General features: G+C 38.6%; 1 protein-coding gene across 14 annotated transcripts in view; it reads right to left on the reverse strand.

The window, feature by feature from the left end:
- MCTP1 (multiple C2 and transmembrane domain containing 1) overlaps window positions 1–22,620 on the reverse strand; it is a 180,321-nt gene that overhangs the window by 90,300 nt on the left and 67,401 nt on the right. For 5 of the 14 annotated variants that reach the window (XM_083576633.1, XM_083576640.1, XM_083576646.1 and 2 more), the window contains exons 6-11: window positions 21,725–21,772; window positions 18,852–18,890; window positions 13,886–14,056; window positions 11,984–12,114; window positions 5,105–5,291; window positions 570–663 (exon numbers count right to left, since the gene is read on the reverse strand). In XM_083576633.1, the coding sequence (XP_083432759.1) occupies window positions 570–663; window positions 5,105–5,291; window positions 11,984–12,114; window positions 13,886–14,056; window positions 18,852–18,890; window positions 21,725–21,772 (670 nt within the window). The remainder of the gene's footprint in view (window positions 1–569; window positions 664–5,104; window positions 5,292–11,983; window positions 12,115–13,885; window positions 14,057–18,851; window positions 18,891–21,724; window positions 21,773–22,620) is intronic. The other 9 variants (XM_083576641.1, XM_083576643.1, XM_083576638.1 and 6 more) reach the window with 2 other exon arrangements.

The raw sequence follows: 22,620 nt of genomic DNA on the forward strand, positions 1-22,620 counted from the left end.
TTGGAGGGGCTGTGATGCATTGTTTCATTAAAATCCTTTTCCATTACTATTTTCAGTAAGGTTCTGAGCTGTACAAAGTCCAAACTAAGGATGGGCAAATATGTTAATTTTGATTTCTCAATTTTCTAATCTTAAATTCAGTTTCCACGTTAGTTTGCAATTTTTTAATTAAAGGTGTTCACGGAAATTCACCAGCAATTTATTCTAAAACACACGTTTTTGGAAAGCAAATAAAAGGGGGTTTATGTTATTTTCACTAGTATATGCATTTGTATGCACGCTTTACCCTAGTATGTGTACACATTTAACTAGAGAACTGCATTCAAAAACTCAAAGACATGCATATTTCAAATGATGACTGTTTCAATTCACATACGGTTTGGGAAAGCGTTAAGTAGCTGAAACAAATTTGCACACAAACACAAATATGAGAAGATAGAGTTCATTTGCAAAGATCCTAGCAAACTTAAGTTTTCTACCCTGTCGGGAGTGCTAGTTTTGAAAAAGCCTATAAACCAGAAATGCTTCAATAGGATAACTATCACCACAAAAATTGAAGTAGTTCTTGCCTGTAACGTCAGCTGCCATCAAACCTTCTGCTCTGATAACCTTCACCTGGAGAAATCCCACATCCTTCATGTTATGAAACATCCGCACTAGACTCTAGAACACACACAAAAAAATTATGAAGTTAGGAAGATCTTGCAATGGGAGGGAAAACAGGCAAATGCAATTCCGTCTTCTATCACATTTTATAATGGTTGTTTGATTATTCTTAAATCTTATTCTTGGAAATCAACTATGTGTTTTCAGTACTGTATAGGTTCCACTCAGTGTAGGAAATATCTATTTCCATTCCCAGTATTTGATTTTAAAAGATCTAAACCACAGCACTCATCTTTCAGCTTCATGTTAGTGCATTATTTATTCTGAATATATCAATATTTAATTGTAATAAATAGTGCACCAAAATGATGCTGAAAGAGAATGCCCCAAGTCACAACGCACCAAAAGATATTTCTGTATACCCTAAGACAGAGGTATATCCAGTTCTAGAGATGCAGTTCAGAAGCCCATGCTTAAATGGCAAATGCCTGCTCGTTTTAGGGGATACCTTAAACAAGACTAGAGCTATCTTTATGCAGCTAGAGAAAGCAGATCCCTTCACAACAGTTTCCATATCTCTTGGCAAAAATATCACTAATGCATTCAACAACTTGTATTTAAACTATAAATAGACATAGGGAGAAAAAACAAGCAACTTTTTCAAAAAAAGTATCATAAATTTTGTGCACATTAATTTCTCATACAGTTTTTGTATAAAACTATATATTAGATAAAGAAAACTATATAATAGCTGATCATTCTTCCAAAAGCAATATCATGTTTTATAACAAACTTTCATTTTTTTCCAAAACAAAGACTTGTGTCCATATATGTATATTATGTATATATAAAACCCAAGCCGGATATATCAAGAATAAACAGGATTTCTATATGTTTTAATGTGCCAACTTAAAGCAAAGTTGGATTTAATAGAAGTAGACATTACTTTTCCTTTCTACTATGTTGCTGCTTAATGGATAATCATTAGTGGTATATTGCTCAAGAAAAAAAGGAGTATTTTCTGCTTGAAATATCAACTATTAAAGTGTTAGACAAACATTTTTACCAATAAGAGTCAGACACAAAGCCCACAATATAAATCCCCTAAGACGCTTATTGCGTACAGAGAAGGTCTGACCTTGGCATACTGAGCTGAAGCGCTGCAGTTATATGGCACATCAATTTTCACATATAAATGCATTTATATCTATTGCTTTCTATGGAAACACATGCCCATTTATTACAAATTTTTGAAAACATTTGTCTATCATCAGAATTGTGTATAATCATAGGACCAAAACTAAACAAACACTGTTTATAGGATTCCAAACTGTCTGATTCTGAAAGTTATGTTACAGATAGCATCAGAATACAGATGCTTTGCTGGTAGCGTGTCATTTGTTACAATTCTCAAGAAGGTTTGGCGGCCTTTTTTTGTCAAGCTTGTATCTAAATTCAGATATTTTCCAGTTCTCACATATGTAGAACAAGGGTGGCAGGCATGTGGAAATTACATGTTTGTTCTGTAGGTTTTGAAACTATATTTATCTCACATTTCCTACAAGATAAAAGCAAAAGCACAAATTCAATTTTGTTCCACCTGCACTCACATTACCCATACACGGGTGGGGGGGGGGAGACTGCAGTATTTCACTTGGTACTATTTGTCAGGGCTCTATGGGGTAATTATAGTTTGAACTTAGATTCAGCTAGTCAGCTGATTTGGAGCAATTTACTGCACATTCTGACAATCTGGGCCAGTGACATACCATAGAATATTATTGTAGGATTTTGTGAAAAGCAAATTACTTTAATACATTACTTTAAACATGCAACTTAAAGTAATGATTTATCAGCCGATTGTCAGCCTTCTTATTTATGATTATTATTGAAGGCTTCAAAACCTGGATGGTATCGAAGGCCTGAAATTTCCATAGCAGTGAAATCTTATGATTTGCTGTGAATCCTTTCAGCCCTCAATAGATGGGAAAAGATTGAAATGCTCTGGAGATGAGTCCTCTTTATTTTTTTAATGAAAGGCTGTATAATATATTTTCTGTATGGCTGCAGCAGCTGTCAGGGAGAGCATCTCAGTTCAGCTCTATTATGGGAGAACCAATACCCCATCCTATGGCATTGAGATACACTGAGGGGCCAGTACTGATTGACAGCTTGTCACCATGACGTCTTATTCCATCTTTGTTATGGAGAAAATTAATGTCACACCACCAGCCTTATGACTCGCTGTCATCTTAGAACTGCTCACCTTTTATCAATGCTCTAAATAACATTTCAAGCCCATCGTCTCACGGTGGACAATCCGGTCAAGGGACATTAAATCGGATGACTGTGAAATGTCATAATAAAAATGGAATGCTAACAACTTCTTCACTAAACTAGCTTCTCTGGTTTTTAAACTGTGACAAGGGGGAGCAGGGGTTCAGCACACCCGTTCTGAAAAGGTCATACAATCTCTCTCTTGGTCTGCTACCCATTATGGCCCTCCTTCCCCCCCACCCCAAAAGGAATTAAGCTTTTCATACAATAGTGATAAAATAATGGTTCAAACAGTAATGCCTGTTTAATTTGCAGGGCTCTGATGTTCAGCTACAAATGGTTAAATGACAGTAATAGAGTCATTTTGCAAGGCTATTTGATCTGATGGCAAGGTCAGCTCATTTACTGGTTTCTGTCTCAAGAATAGACACAAAATACATTTTAAAATGGAAAAGTCTCTTTAGGAAAGCTTTAAAAAAATCTATAAAATAAAGATGATAAAAGGATTCCTGAATCTTTCTAGCTGCACAGAAATAGTTCACTGTATATTCCCTAAAAGGGTGGCAGCATGAACGCTGGAAATAAAACAGGTGACAACATATAGGAATGGCAAGAGTTCCACAAATACTGTGCAATACTGTGTTCTTTAATCTGTCTTTCTGAAGCTATGTATGTATGGGTCATGTTAGGGAAAAGGGTAGTTAAGTTTGTAAGTAAACATAACAATACCTGAAATAACCATTGTGATAAATTGACATGCCAGGCTTTTTTCTTTTTCTTTTTTACAGAATGCAATTCTGTTTTTATACCAACAATACCAGACACACAATTCTGGGGGTAAAAAAAAATGGCTCAAGGTTCAAAAAAGTTGTGAAATACATGACAATATTTCTGTGGTGTTATAAAATTATCAGTATCGTCAGTATCACTTGTTTCACATTAACCTGATATTGCAGAAAAAATATTATTCTCACTACTTGGTATCAAAATGTGTATCACTGCAATTAATCCATCAGAAATGCATTATATCTATTAAGATGTAGTCTGACAGACCAGTCTGTCTTGGTTGATACCAAAATCTGAAATAATACTCGTAATTATTAGTTTTCAGGCATAGTACACTGTATCTTAGCTCTCAGTTGGTTTAGGAAATATAATGTTTAGCCTTGCTAAGTCACCTCTATTAAACTGTGTTTATGATAACACTATTGGTGTATGATTTGTACAAGCAAAAGCAGACAGCTGATTCAGTGGAGATAGGTAGAATAAATTTGCTGAAGCGCACATCCTGCTAATCTGTTTGAAGAATATTGTACAGCATTAGTACTAGCACTTCATGTTATCTGCAGAGCCTGATAAGGTACATCTTTATTAAATTCAGTTATTGAAAGGATGTCAGCAAGGGAATAGGAATATTTTAAAATAAAAAAAAAATTAAACAGCCCTTTGTTAGTCAGAGCTTGGGTTTAATGGCAGAGTGTCTAGAGAAGCCCTCTAAACACCTGGCAGCACTGTACAATAAAAGCTTTGTAATTTTAGGTGAAAATAGCTTTCTTCTTTATTCTTTGTGTCTAGTAAGTCAGTTTTAGTGAGTTCAGTATTCATAAACGCTGGAGTAAGAGCTCCCCTTGCTGTTGCTTTACCAAAACTACACAGAAGCTGACATGCTATAAGGATGCTGGGAAATATTTGTTTTCAAAATATCTGAGCACAATTTTAAAATTTAGCACGATTATTTTTACGTAGGGTCATACCACCATTCTTATGCATTAACGAAGGAAAAACCTATCATAACACTCTCTAAACAATAGCAAAGTTGGTCCATTTATTTACTGGACTCTTAAAGCTATTTCACTTACTGTTGGGGGGGATCAGTGGCATAACTTTTTAATTATGGCACTAAATTTTCATTTGAGAACAGCAACAAAGTAAATTCACATGGTGACTGGAATTGAAAAGCACTGAACAAAAACTAATTGGCAAGAACCAACAGAATAATCTTTAGGGCAATGCAATGGGATATTATAAACAGCATTACTTGCAGATATTAACTTGGCTAGTATAAATCTGTAGTACTAAATAAACATTCTGAAAAAGCAACAGCTTGGATGGGTTTTTAGGGGTAACAGGCCATTTCCCCCATTCATCGCTGAATATACAGTTCATGGTTTTTCACATTTGCAATCATACGTAGCAAGAGCAAGAGAGAGGCACTACATACATATCTCTTTAGTATTTCTTCCTGTTCCTTTAGGTCCTCCAGGGCATTGATTGGGAGGTCAGCGATGCTGACTGCAGCTGAGGCAGTCAAGGTGACCAGCAATACCAGAAAGCCTTCCCCTTCCTCCAGAGGCAACTCCAGCTTATGAGTTTGCTCTTTGCTCAGGGTCGACAGGTCAACCTGGCACCTAGAAACAAATGTTTTGATTAGCATGTGGCTGCCTTCGCAAGAGCAGTGTGGAATGACACGCACTCAGCTATGCAAAACACAAACAAAGGCAGCTGTCCCGGGGTTTAGAAGGCAGTATTTCAAGACCCTGTTCTTTTGCTGTTCAACTCATTCCGTCATAAGACAGACAACACAACTTCTTCTTCTTCTTCTTCTTTATATATAAATACACTAAATTATATAGCTGCTTTTGAAGCGAAAGATGCTTAAAAGGCACAATGCTAGAACTGAAATGTTGAGCCTTTCTTATCCAAATAATAGAATAACAGAATTGGAGGGGATCCTATGGGTCATCTAGTCCAACCCCCCACAATGCAAGAACATGCAGCTGGCCTGTACAAATCTGCAACCTTGGTATTATGAGCCTCACACTCTAACCAACTCAGCTACTGTCTTAAATTCTTTAGGGGTGTCAGCGAAATCCTTCAAAATACATGTCTAAGTTGTAATGCTCTACTGTATTCTGAACCAAGTACCATTTCTATCTTGGGTCATATTCCAATGTTGTGCATCTCTATCTATCCTTGTGTTGCAGCATTACTGGCGCTGGGGCAGGGAGGAAGAAAGCTAAGATGATGGAAGGAAAAAGGACAGACAGCTTTTTGTGCTCTGGATGTCAGCACCGGAAGCACAAAAAGCCTCTGAATTTGGAAATCTGAGCAATTTCCTGATAGTTTAATTTTGGCGAGGGTAGCTTGGTTTCCCAAGCCTAGTTCCAAATCAAACCAAGAGAAACTCTCCCATCCGCATTCCCAAATAAGGTTTAACTGTTTGAACGGCTTGCGGATATGAATGGTGGAGAAAGTTTATTCAGTTTGCATTTCAGGTGAACCTATTAACTCACACTTTTTGAAACAATATAAGAACTGAAACAGTTGTCTTTGAAATTCTTCAGCAAAGTAACATGTACAAAAATGCATGCTGGAGTAGACTGCCCATTAAAAAATGCATCTGTTGGTGACATAACGACAAAACTATTTTACGCAAGGGAAAATTCATTGCAAAAATGTGTACATTAGACAAAATTGCATACAAAGATGTACATATTATGAGAAAATTGCACTAAAAGGCTACTGAATGTTCATAACAATGATATAAAAACACCAACTGATTCGGAACTTAACTTAAGCGTAGGGGGAAAAAGAGAGAGAAAGCAAAATGAACAGATTTTCCCATCTCTAAACCTCCCTCTGAAAGGCAAGTTGTTGTTTTCAGCTGCAAGCATGAAAACAAGGTAGGCTCTACTTGTTAATCAGAAAAGCTGTCCGGACACCAGCAATGGATTAATCACTCTGTTAGTTATTTTACAGAATAGGGTCAAGGGCAATTTGGGACACCTACTTGTAGTATATTTAACTGGGAGTGCCTTAGTACAGCTGGAGAGGAGGAGGCGAATAGAAAACATGCCAGACAAATCAGCACAGGACCATCCTATCCTTAAACAAAGCAGACATAATAGAAACCCTGAATATTAAAAACTAACATAAAAGCCTGGAAGAACAATGAACTTCCATTAACATGAAGCATAGCATAAATGTATAATATAAACACAGTACAGCATAGCCTCCACAACTCAGAATCATAGCCAAGTGCTTATATGCACCGATCTACTTGAATAGCACATCAAATACAGTTCAACAGGAAAACCCCCCAAATCTATTAAAATATTATCAAACATTATTTTTCAAGGGAGATTAACTGGTAAGTGTTCATGTCCAGCATATCATTGAAATATTTTATCATATATATATATATATATATATATATATATATATATATATATATTCTTAAATATTCTAAAATTGATGACACTTTGATTGGCTGCCCTGCCTGCATAAAGAACATTTATATGCAGTGAAGCCTATACATGGACCATTTGGCGTGCTTATGCATTTGTACTTGCACACATACACACAAGCTTCTTTTCACACTAAAATTTCCATAGGAAGGGGTTTGTGAATAAATATCAAGGATCAGTCTTTTACCCATTGCTGAACGTAGGTAGGACACACTTGGGCAAAGAGAGGACGGGTTCACCGTAGTTCCCGACAGCCATATTTATTTTCTTGGATAGATAGATTCAAAAGCACATTTCAAAACAGCAGAGCACTAAGAGCAAGTGGATTTTTGTCTTTAGCATGCATTCTTAGCAACAAATTTCTGCTTGTTTAATTGTCCAGAAAAAACCTGAAAGAATACTTGCATATATTCAGAACACAGAACAGGTCTGTCACCTGCCTTCTATAAATGGTTGCCCCACTCAGCTGGAGTAAATCACTGATCCTAAACGGAAAACACCTGTAACATCAAACAAAGGGGGGGGCGAGCCCTGGTGCAGCAATGCTCAAGGCTCATTTTAAGGTATTTAACAACAATTATTGTGAGATAATTCATATGAAACAGCCACATTTCTTACTCCATTCATGTGTGTGCCAAAAGCCCCTGCTCTGAAAATGGTACTGTAGTAAAACCGTAACAACAGAGTATGTACAGTGCAGGGGGAAATGGGGTGATTAATCTTATTTCAGCATAGGTTCCCACAGCCTTTACGGTAGGTTAAGTTGGACAAAAATGATGCAAGACCTTGTTCATATAGAAATACACTTCTAAACCAGTTAAATTTAATGGTGGTCTGTGATTATTTCACCACACACACACACACACACACACACACACTACCGCCACACACAATAGGAATGTGTCACACATTTTGCCAAAATGCAGAGAGAGCTGCCAGCTATTGAGAACGGACAGTGATGACTCACAGAAAATGAAAATGAATCAGTCACCAGTAATCCCTCAACATAAAAATATGAGCAAAAATCAATGTCATTTTGAAGATAAACATGCATGGTTTCCTACTAATAAACAACACTATAAATCCTGCAGTATGGGACTGTAAATAACTCCAAGAGAATAAAATTACACAACATAGGATTTTACTTATCCTGTATGCTCGCTGAAACAACTTGTTCACCGACAGCACTCATTCCCGGAAATATATTGCAGCTGTCAGCAGCCAATTTGGCCAGATTACTCTTACGTGTTAAATTTATAACAATCACAAGGATTTATTAGCTTATCATTGTATAGGTGGCAGAGTCACGATTGTTCAAAAGCACAGGTGACAGAAAGTTAAATAATTACATGGAGATTAAGACAGTCTCCTTCATTTGAAAATTTTACTTCAGTCATAGCAGATGAAAATTAGCTGCCTAAAAGACAATGCAAGTGGAGATGTATGTTTCACAATTGCCATAATATAGCCACACTTTGTGGCTATATTCTTTGGGCTGCATAGCTATCCATTATTATGTTTTTGTGGACACTGACTGTAGAAAAGGTGAGGGCTGTTCTTCAGGGCAGGAGACATCCCCAATACTTAAAAATAAAATAAAAAATAACAAGGGTTTGGAATGAGGCTCCATTTGAACTATTTACCTGACAAAAAGTGTGTTTTTCTCACAACAAGGTGCCATAAGACTACAGTGGAAACACTGCTGGTACTGTATTTGACATAAAAGAGAAAAGGAACTGACAGGAGAAGGCGGCCAAGAGACTGGAAAGCAAAAGGTTTAGGATGACCCATCTTTTACCGATGATAGAATAAGTGCTTGAGATACACAAATGGATGAGGGTAGAAACAAAACTGGAAAATAACTGGTGTAACTCTGCTTCAGCACCATCTATTCCCTAGTGCTAGAGCTAGGAAGTAGCAATTGCCACATATCAGCATTTGTGCAACACAAGCAAAGTCTCTCTAGCCCCACTGGATCCATTATAACAATGGAGCCAAAAAAAGGGTAAGCAATGGAGAACTGCTAGGATTAGGGAGGCGCCTCTCACACTGTTATGGTTGCATGGGAATGGAGATTCTCTCTGAAGCTCTTAAGCAACTACAGGAATACTAATAATAAAATTGCATGAGGTAGTGGATAGGAAAGCAGCCTGGTAAAACACCTGAGAATTCAACATGCCCAGGAAGAAACACTGTTCGAGTAACAGCAAAAAGCTGTTCTCCAAAGCATAATGAGCAGTCAAGACTGGCCTTATGTACTGCATGAAAATTAAGTTCATGGCAAACAGGCAGGATGTTTCAGACCTTTAACCGTATGTATAAATTATAGAAAATTCATTCTGAAAGATGAAATTCCAGCTCATAGCTTTTAAAATAGAGCTTCGACCATTAAAGCCTACTAACAACACAAGAGTGGATAACAATATTAAGAGGCTGTGCTCAGGCTGTTACTTCAAAACAGTAAAAATTTGAAATGAAAAACAACAACAACAGTCATGATGTTTACATTATTCACAGTTTGAATAATTCACAGTGTGTGTAATTTCCAGATTAAACACACAGACACACAGATGCATGCACACACTGATAAAACAGGTCAATAGGGAGTAGCAGAAAACAAGGGATAACCAATTAACAGTTCTCATGTATGAAATACCTTTCAACCATACTGTACTTAGTTTTTGGACTAACAGCCATGTGCTATTCACAACAAACTTACAATAGTCCATGCCCATGCCCAATGTCTGCATTTGGACGCAATGTAAAACCATTGCTTGTTTAGCTTAGCTATGGTTTGTTTGCTCAGACCTATGACTTGTTTGCAGCTAACAGATCACATAATCTGTAACAACGTTGGCCTGTGAATCTTGCTGTGCATTAACCATGTTTGGTCCTTGAGCACTTACTGTTCAACCCTAACCCTGTGGGAAGCAGTAATTAGATTTTAATTTGATTCTGACCTGTTTTTAGGAAGTAATTTAATTATTGTTTGATTTTATACCAATATTATATATTTGATGTTAGCCGCCCTGAGCCTGACTTCGGCAGGGGAGGGCGGGATATAAATAAATGCTTATTCATTATTTATATTTATTTATATGGACCAGCTACCCTGGGTTAATCCTAGTGTTTCATTGCTCCATCCAGCTACCCATCTGGCTGTAGACATACAAGGAAAGAACAGTAAGAAAGCTATGCTCAGTGGCTAGTTTGCAGACCCTCCTTCCCCCCTCTGCTTAGCGACAGACTATTTTCCTTGCCTACCTTCTTACTAACAAGCTCTCCCTCTCCAGGCTGCCCACTTAGCTCCACAGCAGGTGTGGTGGGAGTAAACAACAACAATAAATCAGTAAGTATGGGCAATTTTACTAACAACTATCCAGCAATAGTTGTCAATAGTATAGCATTGCTTCTAGTAACCTCTATCAATTGTTAAACTGATGGAACCCTACACAGAGGAACCACAATGGCAACCTCTGCCACACGTGTTGGTGGTGGTGGTGGTGGTGGTGGTAAGTTTGCTTCTGTGAGAGACATTTGTGACTCCTCACTACCTATCACTTCACTGACCACAGTGACCTAGGAAAGCCTAGCCTTCAAGGTTATCATGCTGAACCCAGGTGTGGAAACCGTAAGCAGCACAACAAGCATGGTTTGGGAAAGTGCAAAATACCACACACAGATCCTGTGATTCTTGTGTGTTCCCTTGGAAGAGAGATAGACACTCACTCAAACAATCCTCCTTGTCAAAAATAGTGCTTTGAACAAAGCAGAGTGCTTTGAACAATTTCACTCAAGCATATTAATGGTCGTCATGACAAAGCAGCCAATCATCTTTCCCTCTTCAAATGTCATCAGTGGAACTTCCTGCATCTTGATTCTTTTGTAACTGAGTTTTGAAAAATGACATCTTTCAGTTGGTGTGATCTGCCACCTACTGGTCAAGGAAATTTCTTCCCATATAAAATGGAAAAAGTCAACAACAGATAATTTCTAGGGTGCCCCCCTATAAAAAGTAGCACAAGTGTATATGAAATCACTGCCATTATTATCATTCATTGCTATTATTATTAGTTATTAAATTTCTATACCACCTTTCATCCATGGATCACAGGGCAGTTTGCAATATCAATTCAAATCTTCATCCTCTCTAATTAAACAATCTTTGGCCTTCTACATTACATACATAATTTTATTTGTATGCTGCATGTTAAAAGCATCTCAAGGCAGCCTACAACATGGGGGGGGGGATTACAAACATAATGAAATGAGTCATACTGCTGTTGCCTCCTGTACTGTTTTTGCTGTGTTTGCAGCACCAAAGTGGCCTTTGTGAGAAAGACTTCAAGAGTAAACCCTGAGGAGAAATCCTTACCAGCTGCTTTGCGAGACATCTTCAGGAGGAGAAAAGTAGTCATAAGCAAAAAATAAAACATCAAAAGGTAAACAAACAAATTAAAACAATTTCTACATAAATCATAATAAGCTCTAAAAAGATTCTTTCTCTCTCCCCCCCCCTCTCTCTCTCTCTCTCTCTCTCTCTCTCTCTCTATATATATATATATATATATATGCAGCAAAAAACAGACACTCAACAAAAGGCCCTAAACAACACCCCAGCCCAAGAGTCTGTTCAGCAGCCTCAACTTTTGTAGTTGGAGTCAATCTAGTTAAATTGTGTATGAGGAGCTTTTTTGGTTTTTGTTTGTTACTGTGTTATGCATTTTTGTGTTTTTATATTGTAAATTGCCCCGTGGTGCCCAGATGAAGGGCAGTATAGAAATTTAACAAACAAATAAATAAAATAATCATTTCTCATTCTCGGTATACAAGTTGTTTGTAATTAGACAAACCTGCCAATAAAATCATCCTTTTTGCCAGCATCTTTGTCCCACACTGTAATATCAATAATTCCACCTCGTTCCTCATAGAGATGTAAGTCAAATTGTTCTCTCCACTGAGGATTCAAAGTTTTTGGCATAATCTGGAAAAAAGTAAAGGGAGTTATGGAAACTTGTACCTCCTGGAACAACAGAATATTCTTTTGGTATAATTAAGAAATAGTTCAGCAAACCAACAGCTTCATCAGACATTTTCAAATGTTTATGTAGGAAATAAGGTACACTAAAGATTAAATATAGTATGCTTTTCTGCAAAGTATGAATTATTTTAGAATTTTTTCAGGTTCCCTAAAATGTTCCCTTAGGTAAAGGTAAAGGGACCCCTGACCATTAGGTCCAATCATGACCGACTCTGGGGTTGCGGCGCTCATCTCGCTTTATTGGCCAAGGGAACAGGCGTCTTGTCCGCAGACAGCTTCCGGGTCATGTGGCCAGCATGACTAAGCCAATTCTGGTGAACCAGAGCAGCACACGGAAACGCTGTTTACCTTCCCGCCAGAGTGGTACCTATTTATCTACTTGCACTTTGACGTGCTTTCAAACTGCTAGGTTGGCAGAAGCTGGGACCGAACAACGGGAGCTCACCCCATCGCGGGGATTCGAACCGCCAACCTTCCCTTAGATGTATGCTAATAAAGTCAGTTTCTTACTGATAAAAATTCAGCAAAGCTACCTTTTCAAAAGTAACAGGATAAAATGATTAGCTTACAGCATATACCAGTTCTTTTTACCATTTGCATAGGAAAAGAAGTTGTTTGCTGAGTTTCTATATTGTTTCTTGCCCAGTCTTTTAAAAGGCATAGACTCAAGCATCACTTCCCCCACCATACCTTTCCTGAAGAATACAGGTAAAATGTAACAAATGCTATGCCTTTCTTCACAGAATTCCTTTTCTCAGCATAGGATTTTTTTTGTTTGTAGTATTCATAAACAGGCTTTCAACAAAAGAGTGCTTATCCATAAAAAGTAATACACTGTATATATTTTTTAAAAAACTAATTTCATATAAACAATAATCAGAAGACCACCTATCCCCAGTCTAGCTCCCCAAAGCTTCAAGAAACAAATTTTTCTTGGGCATAACTAAAGTAATACACAGTCAAACCTTGGCTCCTGAACGCCTTCATTTTGGAACGTTTCGCCTCCTGGACGCCAAAAACCCGGAAGTAAATGCTCCAGTTGTCAAACGTTTTTCAGAAACTGAATGTCCGATGCAGCTTCCGCTTGAGTGCAGGAAGCTCTGGCAGCCAATTGACCTCGGTTGTTGAACATTTCAGAAGCTGAACGGGCTTCCGGAATGGATTACATTCGACAACCAAGGTTTGAGTGTACTAGATCCTGTCCAGTCTAGACCCAAATGTCCTTTTAGAACTAAGGTCACTGTTCAAGAACCATAAAGCTAGGTGCATACATCTGGTGTAGCTCAGGGATATAGTTCTTGAACTACAGAATCCTATCCATGGCAAACCAGTTTGAAGCTCAAGAGAATTTCAACGTAAGTACACAGAGGCCCGAGTGTCTGCAGTTCAAAAAGAAAAACTTGAAATCCCCATTAGACATATAAAACATGCAGATCTTGTGTACTACAGTTCCCATCAGCCTGAACTAACATGGTCAATGGTTGCAGGTGATGACAATTGTATTTGGAGAGCTTCATGTTGGCTAGGCCTGCCTAAGGTATATGTAGTAACTAGATTTAGGTCTACTACAGCTACAACATTGTTGATTGAACAAGAATCCTTGGACTTCAGTTTGGCAGTCTGAAGAATTATTCAGTGACTCTGTTTAACACTCAAAATGCTGCAAATACATTTAAAACCACCACCATTTGGAATAACAGTTCAGCAAAGTTACCTTACTCTTGTACTTCTGGTGTCCCAGTCGGAATTTCACATAGGGATCACTAAGCCCGTTTGGATCCATGGCTTTGAGTTCACGACCTTCAATCAAAGTGACACTGACTATCCCTCTCCACAGCTGAGCTTTTCTGTGCAGGTCTGACAGACGTATACTCTGGGTCTGAAACTTTAGGTATAGAATGAACTCTGATTTAGCTAGAGCACAAGCAAACCATAACCCTGTGATTTGCTTCCCACCTGAATGGCTATTTAAAGAAAGTGCATAAGTGAATACCCAAAAACTTACAAAGAACAAATTAAAAAAATATATTCAACTTGGATTTCCCTGACAAATCGGCACAGTGTAATCACCATTTTTATAGTGACAGGGCATAACTCATCCGTACACTGTCTGCTTATGTAGCCATGAATTATCAGAGGAAACCCAACATGGTGCTCTCTAGATGATGCTGGACTACAACTTCCATAATTCATGACTATTGGGCCATGCTGGCTGGGGGTAATAGGAGTTGAGGTCCAGTAGCATCTGGAGGCCAACATGTTGGCTATACCTATCATAGGTAATCTATACCCGGTTGCCTTTTCAAGATTAGATCCCATGCACTTTGTGCTTTCAGACCACCAGCACACTGGTCAATTCAAAATTATTCACATTCTGCTGGGAATTATAACCTTATATGTATGTACACCCCTATACAGACTATGGTTTCATTACATAACATTGATTTCTTTTCCCTTTTGGCTACCACATCACTGTACACAGTACAGTCCCTTAAGAGGCAGAGCTGGGTGCCACTAATTTCCCTTTTCCTGAGAGAGGGGGGGAGATGAAAGGGCTACCACCAGCTTTGATCCAGAAAGAAAGCTCCAAATCATACAGGCTTGCTTGGTTGGTTGTCCATTAAGAGTTTCCCATGTTCCCTCTAGAACCTAGCTTCCCCAGTCTTGTTAGCGATGTAGCATGCAGGAAGGCAACTAGATGGCAATCCTTTCAACAAGCTTGCCATTCTCCCATCATATCTACCAAACAGCCCTCAGCCCTGATTCTCTTCCTGACCTAAGGAAACTAATCTAAACCAAGGCTACCCACACTGCTTCCAGACAATCCCGGGCAACCATCTATCTAATCACTGACTGATGTGGACTGGCTAGTAGCACTGGGTTTGTGGAGATCTGGTGCTGGCTTTTAGGTCCCTGAAACCAAATGCAGGATGGGTTAAGAATATTCCATGAGATGGGATGTTATACCTGGTTCTGTGGCACTATTTCTAAAGGTTAGACACCATTTGGATCTTAAAACATTCTCTTTTTATGTTTCAGTAGTTTCTTTTCATGTCAAAATGTCCCAAGTGAAACTCCGATTAGGAATTATGAGTACAGCTTGGGTGGCCACATGATGATGCAGAAAGAGATAACCTAACAGTGGTCGTGGTGGGTTGTTTTTTGCAAAACCAAAACCAAAAACCAAAACCCTTCTACTGGCATTTCAGCCTGTCAATTCACATCTGCCAACCCAAAAGCTGATTACACACAAAACGAATGAAATATACTAGATATACTAATTTCACTCTGCAAACTACCTTAGCAATCAACAGGCTACATCAGTGCTCAGGAAAATCTAATCTTCCACCTGCACAATAGGGTTTCCTCCTCCCTGCACCTACCTCCCACTCCCCACAGTCTCCAATCCAGAGTGAATAGACAAATGTAGAGTAATTGAGGAGTAAGCTGCAGCATGAGAGACTGCTCAAGCTACAAACCATAGAGGCGCTACACAAGAGTGGCTAATCTCTGGTCCTCCAGATGTTATGGACTCTGACTCCCATAAGGCCCACCCAACATGGCCAATTTTCAGGAATGATGGGAGTTGTAGTATAGCAATATTTGGAGGGTCATCCTGCTCTACACCCTGACAATATGTTTTGAGCTTTGTCAGCTATCGCACCTGCTTCATCAGATACTTCACTTTCACAGCTACAATACAATGTAGATTAATAGATCCACAAACCACAATCTACGCCACTTTAAGCTCATCATGTAAATATGGATATCTTTATTGAATGTTTGTATTTTGAGGTCTGTATCTAAACAAGCAGTTAATACTGTCAATTCTTTTACCAGCCTGCAGGTCTTATAAGGCCCACTAAGCCTTTGAATTTGGCCATGTGGCAAACTCCACTCATCTGACATCATATGATGTCAGATGCTGAGATGCATTATTTCCAATGTAGCGCTAACACAGTGCTAAGATCAGAGGTAAGTTCTTTGACAGTAGAAGGCAGCAAGCAGAGACTTCTCTGATCATAGCGCTGTGGTCGTCCACAGCACTAAGGTAGACAGCATTTCTCATTTTCTACGAGCCAAAAGAGGTTCCCTGCCCTGAGATATGAGATACATCTTAAAAGAAGGCACTTATTTAAGGGAAGAATTTTTTTTAAAAAAATTGTCTGTGGTAGGCCAGTTGCTGAATGCCAGTTGAATGCCAGTTGCTGAAAACTACAGCGCAGTTTTGGGTGGGAATGGGGTAAACTTGAGACTTGAAAAGATATGTGAGGGTCGGATGGTGAGGACTAGCTAGGACAGTGGAGGGTTTGGGGGCTAGACTGAGACTGGTCTTCAGAGTAGAGGAACAAAGCAGCAAATACACAGGACTTTTTGTTGTTGTTTTAAAAAAACCTTAAGGGGGGGGAGAACAGGAGCCAGCAGGAAGGAGACAGAGGGAACTGGGTGGGATGGAAGGATTAACACACATACAATTAATAAAGAACAGAGCCACGAAGCTGCAAAAAAGTGCATGACAACCACTGGGTGAAGGCACAATTGAATTATTTTCTGGGCAGAATGGAAGTCCAGAAGCTTATTTGAATTTTGAACAGTGATTTTGCATTCAACCACTAGGGGGAGCTCAACTCCCACCTTATGTCATCTCACATGAACAAGAGAACAGTGATTGAAATGGCAGAGAAAGACTTAAAATTTATATATCATAATTAAAGGCCTGATAAAACAAAACTGGTCTTAACATTTCAGGAGGGAATGCCACAGACGTTGCCCCATTTCATATCCTCACCAGGAAACCGTTTTAAATGGGATAAAAAGCAGGGTGTCATATAACCAACAGACAGATTCATATAGGAAGAGGCAGACTTTCAGATACTCCAGTCCCAAACAATTTAAAGCCAGCTCATGTGCATTTTGCACATTCTGTGCACATTTCTGAGTATTGAAGAATGTATGCTCTTTTGCAAAAGGTAACTCTAAGGCTTGGCTCACAAATGCAACTCAGTTGCATTTGCCCTCTCCATAATCCCTCCTGACGGTTACTAGGTACATAAGAGAGTCTCTGAAGACCAGGCTGCACATGGATAAACCCAGAGCTGACCACTACTGGCACCAATGGTAATTGGAACAGGTGCTGCTATGATTGTGGAATTGCACAAGCCCAGTTAATACTGCCATTTCTCCACAGAATTCTGTAAGTGGTAGTGAGAAGGGATCATGTTATGAAAATAAAAGCAGCAGGCCTGCAAGTGTGTACCAGCAATTGCAAGAAAATGTTTCTAAAAGCCAAAAATGAATAGAAATCTGAGGTTCATGATTTCTGGTTTAAGTAAGCAAATCTATTATTTAATCTGGGGAAGCCAATGTGGTCCCTCCCTCCAGATGTTGCAAGACTACAATGACATGTGGAGAGCATCATTCCTGGTAACTGACTTTGCTGCTTGAGCCTGATGGGAGCTGCAGTCCAACAACATCTGGAGGGCACCAGTTGGCTATCCCTGGTTTAACCTCTCGCAAACTCTTATATGCAAGTGTTCGTGCAACTTCAGAGTAAAGTAGATTGAGGAATATTCTCTATATAGATTGACACAACAAAAATGCAACATTTTGGCGCTGGCAACAAGTACCGAAGATGAAGCTGCAGCTATAATGCACTTTGAGAATCCTTGCCTAGTTGTGCAAAATATCTAATATGTGCAGCAGAGGTTGCAGACTTAGGACCCATTTCATCGTAACCTCATATTCTCCACCATGAAGGGATGAAGACTCATGCCTACCACCATTTTTATTCCTGTTCTGTGGACTGGTAACAAAACTTAGCCTTCATTTTATGCATCTGGATGGCATGAGATTATTTACCGGTATGTCAAGAGTGAATTTTAAAAAATCAAGTAGCATGAGAAAAGTTTGATGCAGGGGTGAATGAATGTGTATGCAGGTGTGCACACTACTTAATAGTTTATAATCCACTGATCAATTCGTATATATTTCACAGCACAATGTTAGAACTAAATAAAACCATGTGTGTTTTGTATCATTTGCAAGAAGCGGCAAGAACGCCAAACCACCGACCTATTCAGGTGAATATATTTAGTTGCCTGTTCAAAGCTTGTTCATACTACAAACCACATTATGTAAAAAGATAACCTGAATTCTGGAAGTGATGTGTTAGACACACAAAATTCCCCTTCCTCTTTCCCTACCTCCAAACCTTTCAGTTTTCCAAATGTGCTTTGGGGGTCACCAAACTCTCCAGAGACGATTTGAGGTCTGCATTATGCAACTGGGAGTTCATTCTGCTTGCAGAATTGGGTCTCCATTTGATCTCACCCTACATTTCTACTGCATACTTTTTTGGAATTCCTTACCACCTGATGAAAAATGCATTCACTAGTTTAGGTTGTGTTGACTAAGAAAAATGAGCACAAAATATGAAACAGGTCTTAATATAAATGGATCTCCCTGACCATTGCCTAGTTAGATGTACTTCAGTGTTCTACAATGAAGAAGGAAGTTCAATAGTGCTGCATTATATAACAAATCCTTATCACTTAAAAAGGCCTCATTATCGAAATTATAAACTGAGTTTTGCAGACCTAGTCTATGTGTCACAACTTTCCATTCAAGTGACACAATATAGAGCACCACAGTTCTTCTCAAGACCACATACTAAGAATTACCTTACTTGATCTTTTCCAACTCTTCCTCATTAACATTGTCTGCAAATGAAATAGAGCATTTTAATAACTTTTTACTTATTTGCACCGGAGGCCAGTTGTCTTCCAAAGGAGCAATGCACATACAAAAATGCCAAACACATTCCAAACAACTACATATGACTGAAATCAAACTACAAGCATCATTCACACTACAGCACATTTCAGAGAGATGCCAACCTCCTATTATTTCATGATGAAAAAGAAAAACAGGATAAAGTAATAGGAAGACGTTTGGGATCAATAAAAAAGAGGTACAAATGTCAATGAACTCAACTAATTATCTCAATTTTTAGATTTTATTAAAATTAGTGATTTTAGACTGAAGGCCACTTATTCCAATTACAATAATGTAGCTAATTGTTATGCATCAGCAAGGAAGATTAGTGGGTTTGATTAAAAAGATGTTCACAGAATAGGCCCTTCCAGTCACAGAATTTTGAGCCATTCTAATATCTCTCCACCTCTACAATAGAGATCATGCTGCTATATTGTTCTTGCTGGATTTTTTTGATCTCAAACAAGGCTGAAGAACCACACAGAAAATGCAGGGGAACAAAAATTTGATAACCTTGCTTAGATGTCCTGCAAAGAGTGCAGAAAAGCATGATTCCCCCCCCCCCCCGAATTAACACCTAAGCTTAGAACATAAGGTTTTGTGAATGAAAAGCACCTCCGCAAAATGTGAGTAGAACCTCTCCTTTTAATTTGTGGCACAAATACTTTAGAATCCGAGCCCTGCTATGCAAGCTCTCCTGAATTATGTACTCTGATGGGTCAAGATCTGAAACAGAGGCCTTTCCCCATTCAACTATCTAAGAACCTTTTAAATGGAGATGCCAGGATTGAACCTGGAATTTACATGTGCAAAATATGAACTATACTCCTGAGCTGTGGCTCCTCATTGGAGAGAAGGCTGTGTTACAAGCTTTTTTTGTGGGGGTTGACTGTGAAGCAGGTTTTGGGATTCTGTGGCAGCTGGAGTGGGAATTAATCAATTTTCAACATGGGGAACTAAGAACAGACTGAGACTGAATAAAAAGAGGCCTTATTTTGTACATAGGAAAACTGGCAGAATGTGCTTCCTTCTGGATACTAGATTGCCCCGCCCCCCCAAAAAAACCACCACCCCACAAAAACACACACACACACACACACCTGGAGTTAAGGGTAATACCTTCCATGTAAACAGGGGGCAAAATGTTAGTACATTCAAAATTCTACCACTTCTGTAAATGTGGACACATTTAAAAAGTTTGTTAGGAAGCAAAAATGCTGGAGGAAACAAAAAACTGTTTTCAAATTCTTAATGGTTTCATCTGAGTTGCTTTATTCTCTCTTTTATACTTCAAGTTATTATTTGCCAAAAATTTACAGAAAAGTAAATTAGTTAAAGCACTGAATTTGAACACTCACTGTAGACAATTAGGGTTAGTACGTATTACAGAGAATGTCTTTAGTTAAATCAATGGAAGTACATCACATAGGATGACACTTTAGCTGATTAAAGTAATGGTCATTGGCTTGGACAGGTTTGCAAGCTATAATACAGGTGAATAATGAAGCCTGTAGCCTAGCTAGAAATCTAATTCTATTTCAGCCTTGATAATATTAATTTGCGTTTTAACAACAGAAACATATGATGATTACTTGAATATAATTAGAGAAACGCTGTAGTAATAGTCAAGGAAACTTCAGAGCCAAAACATTTTGTTTTAAATGGAACGTAGGTATTCTGGTCACTTCCTTTTCGTAATACTGTTAGGGGTTTCGGGTGTTAAGTTATGTGCGAGACCCTTCTAATTCCTGGGTCCAGCAAGTGTTAGAATTTAATCAAGTCTTCTACTTCTTGGAATAGGCAGGCTAACCTCCTGGTGAGGTGATAGCCGGGGCGATGAGCCACTAAGGAGCTTGGTAGGAGATGGCAAATGGATGGGGCCTCCTCCCTCAACAAACAAAGCCAGAATTTGGAGTGCAGAGTTTTGAAGTGATGTGACCTAGAAGAAGAGTAGCAAGCAGAAGACAAACACAGCAATATTTGATGTCTGTTGGAATCCAAGGCTATGGCCATGGGAGAAACAAGATCCTTTGGGGGCATTAATGCTGTGAATCCCACCATTGTAGGCTCAGGTTGTTTATATGTGTAAACAAACCATATAGCCTAAAAATACCACAGTCTCTGCTGTGCCTCATTCCAAAAAGAAACCAACACTCTGGGTAAGCGCTGGAAAACCTGGAATCTTGCACCACTCGTGAGACTGGGGTGGCTTGCAACAGTACATTTCAAGGCACTGGGTTATATGCAGTGCATAAGCAGTAATCACTTTTATGAGTGCAATGCAACTTCCTTTTCCCTCTCTCCCACTCTGCATGCCCCCCAAATCTGTTTTTGAGGTTTCTCCAACCTTCTGGAGCAGTTCTGTAGATGGTGCGAGGGGGGGCGGGAGAGGAGTGAAAAGGAATAAAAGTTCCATTATGCTTGCCTTGGATTCAGCCCTGTACCCACATATTAATGCAAGCCACTTTGGGAGCCTGTAAATGGTATAGAAATAAATACATTAAATGTATTTTAGAGGTGTTGGATTTAAGGCTGGCACCCCTCAATAAGGATTGTGTCACTTCCCCCCCCCCCTTCCAAAATTATGCAACAGCTTTGAATTCCCCTTTTCAAGGGGGAAATCCCTTTAATGTTTGAGAGATGCAGTGGTGCTGAATTAGTTATATCCCAGGATTTAAGGTATCACTCATATGTTTCTGAGGATTTTATATCTTCTAACGCTAATCAAGCAGATTATAGGTCTAGAAGATAAGACAGCAAGCTGCTCAAATGAACTCACTGTTAATCTGCGAGTTCTCCAGTGATGAAATCTTTGCACTGAACTCTGCTAAACAACCAACACATGAAACAAAAAAAATCCACTCATGCACTCATTTTAGCAAAGTATGCACATAATAGACACAAGTATGCATAAGCAAATCAAAAACAATACACAGCTATAAACAGTACATGCAATAGTACAATGCATGCCATGCATTATTCTTACATATAGAAACATGTTAGTTAACAATAAACAATATATAACATACAGTGAATACATCTTTTTTTTTTTGCTTACCAGATTTGCAGTGCAATCCTATACATACCTACTCAGAAGTAACTCCAGCTAATTTAAGTGGGATTTACTCCCAAGTAAGTGTGCATAGGATAGTAGCCTTAATAACTTAGATTGTATGTTCATTATTCCCTATTTTACTTCCATTGCTTAATTAGAAACAATAGTTTATTCCCCCTGGAATTTACCAATTTTTTAATGGACAGATTAGTCAATCCAAATAGAAAGGTACCTTTTGGATCTTCTTGGTGTTCATACTACTTAAGCAAAACCAGACATCCAATTGAGAATTATTGGAACTAGTGCTACTGCAACTAAGTTACGATAAACAAAATTAGGAAAGAAATTGCACAAATACTAGAATTATAGAGATAACATATTGACCTCTCAAATGCTAATAGGTTGGTAGAACCCTAAATAAACTGAGCAACATGAGGTTTTTCTTTGCAGACCAGAATTTACTACAGGTAGGCATTGCCAAAGTATGTACCTTAAACACTAGATCCAAATCTACATTCATCTCTCCACTGAGGATTTGCTAGTTCTAAAACAAACACAAAGTTTTACTAAACCAGTTATACATCACAAGAAACCATGCTACAAACTTTGCACATCTTTTT

The sequence above is a fragment of the Podarcis filfolensis genome, assembly GCF_964270895.1.
Source record: "Podarcis filfolensis genome assembly, chromosome: 11".
Lineage (NCBI taxonomy): Eukaryota > Metazoa > Chordata > Lepidosauria > Squamata > Lacertidae > Podarcis > Podarcis filfolensis.